The sequence below is a fragment of the Octodon degus genome, unplaced genomic scaffold (genome assembly GCF_000260255.1).
Source record: "Octodon degus isolate 3935 unplaced genomic scaffold, OctDeg1.0 scaffold00026, whole genome shotgun sequence".
Taxonomy (NCBI): Eukaryota; Metazoa; Chordata; class Mammalia; order Rodentia; family Octodontidae; genus Octodon; species Octodon degus.
The window spans coordinates 5,451,017-5,458,114 of NW_004524602.1; the positions used below are offsets into that span (position 1 = coordinate 5,451,017).

Sequence of the window (7,098 nt, forward strand, 5' to 3'; positions counted from 1 at the left end):
AACCAAGGATAGAACTCAGGACCTTGCACTTGCCAGGGAAGTGCTTAGTCTACTGAGCCATCTCCCCAACCCTGGAATGTTGTTTGAAATAAATGCTTCTTTTTACAATAAAAATAGCTCCTGTGCACCAAGCACTATGGCAGGGAATATAGAAGAGGTGGAGATAACAGCTATGTTGCCTGTACTCAGGTACAGTATGAAAATTGTCACCTTGACAGGTGCCCCATGAGCTGTGAGGCTTGATACTCTTATGGTAATGATCTAGAGAGGCTGACTAGGAAGAGGCAGCATCCACAGCGTACTTCAGTCTTGGTCAAGATCATGTGCCACAAACAGCAGACAACCAAGATGTAGTACTGATGGCTTGATAGGTCAGGAACCAGCCTTCCTAAACAGATCAGGTTTGCAAAGGAAGACCAAGATTTCCGGGGCTAAGACAAAAGAATGGGCATTATTCACAACTCTATAAAGAAGGCAGAAAGGTCAGTCTAACCATGGGTCTAGGAACTAGATGATCATGGTAAGACAGCAACTTAAGTGGGTGCTTGGAAACCAGGTAAAGAAATCAGCTGCAACTTAAGAAAGGGACAGGTAAGTTCTGTTACTCCCATTTTCAGTAGGGTGACACTTGCCCTCCCTTGGGAGAATGTGGGTATCACATGGTTCTCCTGGAAGCTACTATATACTAGTCCTAGTCCTGAAAGGATCTTGGTCCCCCAGTTCCTGAAACTCACATCTTAGGTCTCAGAACTTGATTGATGAGGGAGGGGACATGAGACTGTTAAAAGTACTTTTTATCTATTAGGATTGATTCTAGAATTTAGTTAGGCTAAAACAACCAGGGGTTAGTTGTAAAAAGCTTGGAAAGACAGAGGTGGTACACACAGAGCTGGGGCTGGCAGTTATAAGAGTGATATGAAAAGAGGACCTACCCTAGCTTTGGTGGGTGGTATTAGATGTATTGAAAAATAAGTAAGGATTTTCTAGGAAGAGAAAGTCTTTGCAAAGAAAGACCTGTGAGCAGAGCCCCAGATGGGCATATATGTGGCATATGACCATTTTAATTGCCATAGTGAGTTACTAGTGAGACTTTCCTGGAAAATGTTGGTGGTCTTGAGGTAGAGTAGAAATGAAATCTGACATGAGAGTTGATTGGAAGGTGAGGACTTCGTAGGTAAACAATAAAATATTGGATTCTCAACTGGGTTATGTCCATTGGGGAGATTAGTTTATGTGAAGTGGAGGAAAGGAAGGCACAGACATAAGGAAACTGGTATTGGAGCTTGGAATTGAGTTTTCACAAAGATAATTAAATTAGTTCAGGGTGTCAGGTGGTAGTGAGAAAGCAAGAACAGAAGAACCATGGAGCAGAGATCTGAGGGGAATGACTGATAATGGAGAGAATACTCTGATGGAAATGACACAGTTTCCAAGGCCAAGAAAGTCCTGACTGTGGCAGCGGTAGAGGATAAAGTTAGTAAGTTTATGGACATAGGTGCTGGAAGGAAGTTTAGAGGTTATCTGTTTAATCTGTTTTCAGGATTAGGAAGCTGATGGCCAGAGAGAAGAAAAATACTTTGTTGATGCATTTAGAACTCTGATTTCCTGATTATTAGTCTAGAGTTCATTTTACATAAAGACCTCATTTTACATAAAGCTTACCTTAGCCTGTCATTATTAGTTTTACTTCTGCTATGTGGTTTTTTGTTTGTTCTTGAGGTAGTGTGTTTCTGTATAGTTTAGACTAGCCTTGAACTTGCAGTGATCTCCCTAGTGCTGACAATACAGGCATATGTTTGCCACCCCCAGCTGTGTGTCTTTTAGCTATGTACTTTTAGCCTTTACCATTACCTTGGCATATATGTCCTTATCACCACCCTGGAGAGGCCAGTAAGAAATGTGCTGTCTTTTCTACTGGATTGTTGACTTTCACTCAAGGTCTTCTCCCTGTTACTTTTTGTCTCAGTTATGCTTCTTGTTGCTGGGACAAAATACCTGACACACAAAATTAAGGAACTCCCAAGCTAAGACAGTCCCTTTTATTTTTTATTTGGTACAGGGTCTCACTGCACAGCTTGGACTCGTAGTGATCCTCCTGTTTTCAGCCTTCCCGACACTGGGATTACAGGCCTGCGCCACCACACCCAGTCGTGGTGGCTGGTTTAGTGCACCCAAGGGCAGGGCCAATGCATCATGTGATGCTGGGGATGCACTTGCCTAGCAGGCACTTAGTCTTCTAAGCTTTCGCCGTCCACGCACATTTTAAATCATCCTGCTGGGCTCTTTGCTCTTGATTATCTACATAAATCTGATTAAAAGCCCTAAACAATAGCCATGCCACTGCCTCAACATTCAACTGCTTTGACATTTCCTTTGTCAGATTTTCTAGTTCACCATGCTTAATCTCAGTCTCAGGCAAAGTCTGGACATGAGCAACATGCAGGCAAACTTTCTCCTAAGACATAATGCACATCGTCTAGAGACCAGCAACGAGTACAGTCCTTTTTTCCAGCAGAAACTTCCCCAGTCTGGTTTTTAGAGGCAGGATTTCTGTCAGCATTCTGGTCTTCTGCGCTCTGACCAGAATCTCCCATACAGAACAGTTGAAGGCATTCCAGCTCTTCTCTTGTAGGCAACCTCTCCAAACGTTTCCTATCTCTTCTCACAAGCCATTCCCAAAGGCTTGTAATCCATATGGTCAGGTTTAATCACAGCAATGACCCCACTTCTCTGGTACCAAATTCTATCTTGGTTACTCATTTCTTGTTGCTGGGACAAAAGATCCAACACACAAAATTAAGGAAAGAAAGGTTCATTTAGCTCAGTTCGTGGAGGTTTCAGTCTATACTTGGCTGGCTGTAAGGCAAACTGGCACATGGCAGAGGGCAGTAGTACACGGCAGGGGAAGATAGCAAAGCAGCAAGAGCAAAAGGGAGGAGTAGCTGTGCCAAGGGCCACAGAGAGCAAGTTTGTCTCCCTTATGATGCATTCAGGCTGTCTACCTCAGGCCGAGTGTAGTACTCACACCTATAATCCCAGCACTGGATTATGAATTAATCACCAAGTCTAGAAGTCTACCCCATGACTGCATGAAGCTTTGGGGGGAGGAGGGAACAACTAAACACAAACCATAACACCTTCCTTTCACTTCTTACCAAGTGCTAAATGGGTCTACTGATGGTATGTTACAGGGAGGAGCTAACGTTTGAGATGCTCGCACTGGAACCCCGTGCCTCTGATGATGAAACCCTCGAGTCTGAAGCCTCTATTGGGACTGCTGATAGCTCAGAAAATTTGAATATGGAGTCTGAAGGAAACATGTGCGAGAGATCAGGTACATGAATTTATTGATTTGGTACAGGGTCCCAGTACACAGCTTGGATTCATAGGGATCCTCCCATTTTCCGTCTCCCCAGCACTGGGATTACAGGCATACGCCACCACACCCCATCTCGGTGGCTGGCTCAGCACACCTGGGGGCAGGGCCAGGGCCAGTGCACTATGTGGTGCTGGGAGTAGAACCCTGGTTCCCGCCCATGTCCACTGAACTATCTTGCCAGCCTAATCTCTTCTAAGAGTACACTGATCTTAACATGATAAACTCTGCATCAGATCAACGCTTCAGTGTAATACAGCTTTGTGGCAATTTAATGTTTTCTTGTGCACATGCCAGAGAAAAGCCAGTAATCACAGTACATGTTGTCTTGCTGTCTCATGTCCATTTTTTAATGGTGAGGCAGAAATTGAGAGATGGGGCATTATGCCGAAGGAGATGTTTTAATGCAGTGACATATCTCAAGGAGACAGAACCTAGTTACTTGCACTCAGCTTTTAAAATGGTGGTGACTATTCTAGGCATCCACCAGGTGTTCAGTCACATACCAGAGTTCCTTTGAGCTGATTCTGAAGTGATATAAGAAATGGGGGCAGAGCTGTTTAAGACCATTCAATGTAAATCAGCCTGGACCCTCCAAATTTTATTTCACTCATTTGTGTGTCAACAGTGACTTATTCATCACTTGTCAGATTGCTTTTAGAGAGAACTGTCATTTACAGGTTTGATCTCTTGTTTTGTGTTAGAGAGAAGCTTAGGCCTTGGTTCCCTAAAGGCAGCTGCTAAGTCTGAACCTTCAGCTAAAATGCGAAAGCAGCTAAAAAAGCAGCAAGACTCTTTGGATTCTGTAGAGTCCACGTGTCTGTCCAACACTACATCATCTCATGGCACCAGAAAACGCTTTCAGATTTATTCTAAATCTCCATTCTACCGAGCTGTCTCTGCTGGTGAGGTCCCAGGAATGGAAGGACCATTGAGCCAGGCCAAAGCCCTGGAAGACAGGCCTCAGTTCATCAGCAGAGGAACGTTTAACCCTGAAAAGGGCAAACAAAAATTAAAGAATGTGAGAAACTCACCTCAGAAAACCAAAGAGACCCCTGAGGGGACAGTTGTGTCTGGCCGCCGGAAACCTGTGGACCCCGACTGCAGCTCTGCCCAGCAGCTGCCTCTCCTTGGAAATAACGAGTTTATGGTCTGAACTGGTGCTGTGTGTCCCCTCACAGTGGTGAGCACACATCACCTCTTTGGGGCCTCACAGTGCCACAGTCGTCCTAATTATGATCCTGCCTCTGGGCTCAGCATACAGCTGCAACCTTTGTGCTGAATTCCTAGGCCTCCAGCACAAGTAGAAAGGCCTCCTCGAAGCTTGTTGGGAACAGTGGCCCCTGTGCCTTGGCTGCTGAATTTGAATCGTGATTTCACTAAACAAAGCCACCTAGGCCTGGGGATTTTGGTCAGTGATAGTTTTCCCTCCCCACCTTTCTTTACCTTCTCAGAGATAGATGTTGAATAGCTGGAGGAAACTGGACCTAAAGGACCCTCTGATTTCCAACGTTGGAAGGAAACATAAACCTTTGTTAACCATGACAGCAGAAAGCCTGCAGGTTTGTTTTGAGATTAAAGAGCTGGGGTGGAATATAATTTTTCCCCAAACATTCACAAGCAAAAGCCTTTAGCCCTTTATTTTCAAACATTTGAAAAACACTCCATATTCTTTCTAGGGAAAGTGAAAAAAGCTATTGTTTCCATTAAGCCATTAGAGCATGTATGAGATACCTGGTTATACAATAAAAACAAAAATACATGCTTTGTTTTTGATGTCAAAATAATGCTGGTTTAACTCCTGGTTAGTTCCTGCCAAATCTGTTGCATGAGATGAAGTTGCATTAGCCATACTCTTCTCATGTTTCCTGTTCCTAAGGTCAGATTCTTTAAGGTTCTTTTTTTTTTTTTAAATGTCCCAGAGACATTTAAGTGATCCCTAAATATGAAGGTTTCATCCTAATCCAGCGAGATATTTCACTTTGTATAAAGTAAGCTAAAGACTGTACATGAGCCTATACATCTGCTGGTGGATTCCCACCATGGACTCAGTGTGACCATTTAATCACTTGACCCCCCCCCAACACAATACTGCATGAATAAGTGTTATAGAAAGCTGCCAAAATTCAAAGGCTTCTATATGACCCACCTAGCTTCTACTTTATTTCCCTCAGACCATCAGTATTAAATAGAAGAAAAAAAATCAAGGACTACTTGAAGCTATTTTTGTTAATATACTGGTTACTGAAGTTTACTGTAAATATGTGTATAGTATATCTTAGTATATCTATTTCTTTTTAACCTTGTGCTTCCCAGGGAATTCCTTCCTCAGCTCCGATGCTGTTGGGTAGGGAGTGAGAGCCACTCATCCCCAGGTTGAAGCAGAGTATGGCCATCTTTTTTACCACTGATGGTCTCTACACTCCTAAGTTACCACGACATTTGAAGCATCTTAACATTTGTGTGATGGAAACTGTTTTTGCTATTTATAATGTATAAAAAAATGGAACCCTTTCTTGAGTTAAGTTTGTGAAAATGTTTATTTTTAAAGTTAACTACATGCATCTTGTCTAACTACCACATGTACTGTTCTGTATAAGAGCCTTTACCACCTGTAACCTGAATTTTGGTTATTCTTTTCATACTTCTTTGATTTGAAGTTATAGAAATACTGAGTTTTGTTCAGGCAGAGTCTCTCCTGTTACACAACACTGAACCTCATGCCATTGCCTCAGCGGTCCTTGGCCAACCCCCATGGTCAGATCAGAGCATCATTGTGCGGAGCAGCTTAAAGGTGGCATGCATGTCCCCTTCTGGCTTTGGTTCAGAATTGAGCCAGGGAAAGGAAGGCCACTGAAGCTCCAGAACGGTGAGTCCACAGATACAAGGTTTTGTACTTCATGAACATCTGCCACCTGTCCTACATGGTGCACATCAACCTTTCAAAGTGAATTTCAAAGATGGATGTGGTGTATGTGCCTGTGGTTCCAGTTATGCAGGAAACTGAGGCAGGAGGATTGCTTGAGCTCAGGCATTTACAGTCAATCTGGGCAACATAGCAAGACCCCAAAAGCAAACAAAGTAGGAATATCAGAGACTATCCTAGAGGGAAACCCCCAGCATGGCTGTGTGCAAGGGGTGCTGCTTCCTGGGCCCATGCTCAGCCGCACTTTGAATATTCTTGGGAGAGGAGTGCACTACTCGGCATTGACTGTTACTTTCCACTTGGTCCACAATGTTGTTAAAACCTTTTCTTTTTAAAGAGAGAGATTGTCCTTGAGAACAGTTTCCTTTTTCCCAGAGGGATGACCCAGGAAACACATCTTCACACGTGTTCTCCTGTCTAAATCCTGTGGGTGTTTTTTTTCTAAGATAAGCTTTTGGCAATTAAAAAACCATTTATATAGGTCACTTTATAGGAACTAGTTGATGGATGTTAAGAGACTTTATAATTTTTCTCAGGGACCTAAAACCTGAATTTGGATAAAAATAAATAAAAAAATTGTTTTTGGTTGCTAGATTTGTGAATTTCTAGTTATTTAACAAGCTGCCCGGATGGGGGGTGGTTGGGAGGAGACATCTGGGCCGTCGTAGGAATGTGTCACAGCAAGTGTGGCCCATACTCCTTGGAGGGAAACAGCGCTGCACTCCTAGGATGACAGGCATCATCTGCCAGTGAGATGAAGCCATGGCTCTCACCAACTGTTAGGGAAGGAAATGCT

General features: G+C 43.4%; 1 protein-coding gene across 4 annotated transcripts in view; it reads left to right on the top strand.

Annotated features, from left to right (window-relative positions):
- The window catches only part of Myo9a (myosin IXA), a 227,184-nt gene extending 220,288 nt beyond the window's left edge, over positions 1-6,896 (top strand). For all 4 annotated transcript variants that reach the window (XM_023712466.1, XM_023712464.1, XM_023712465.1 and 1 more), the window contains 2 exons: positions 3,192-3,334; positions 4,081-6,896. In XM_023712466.1, coding sequence (XP_023568234.1) covers positions 3,192-3,334; positions 4,081-4,532 — 595 coding nt within the window. In that variant the 3' untranslated portion in view covers positions 4,533-6,896. The remainder of the gene's footprint in view (positions 1-3,191; positions 3,335-4,080) is intronic.
- Positions 6,897-7,098: the final 202 nt, after the last annotated feature.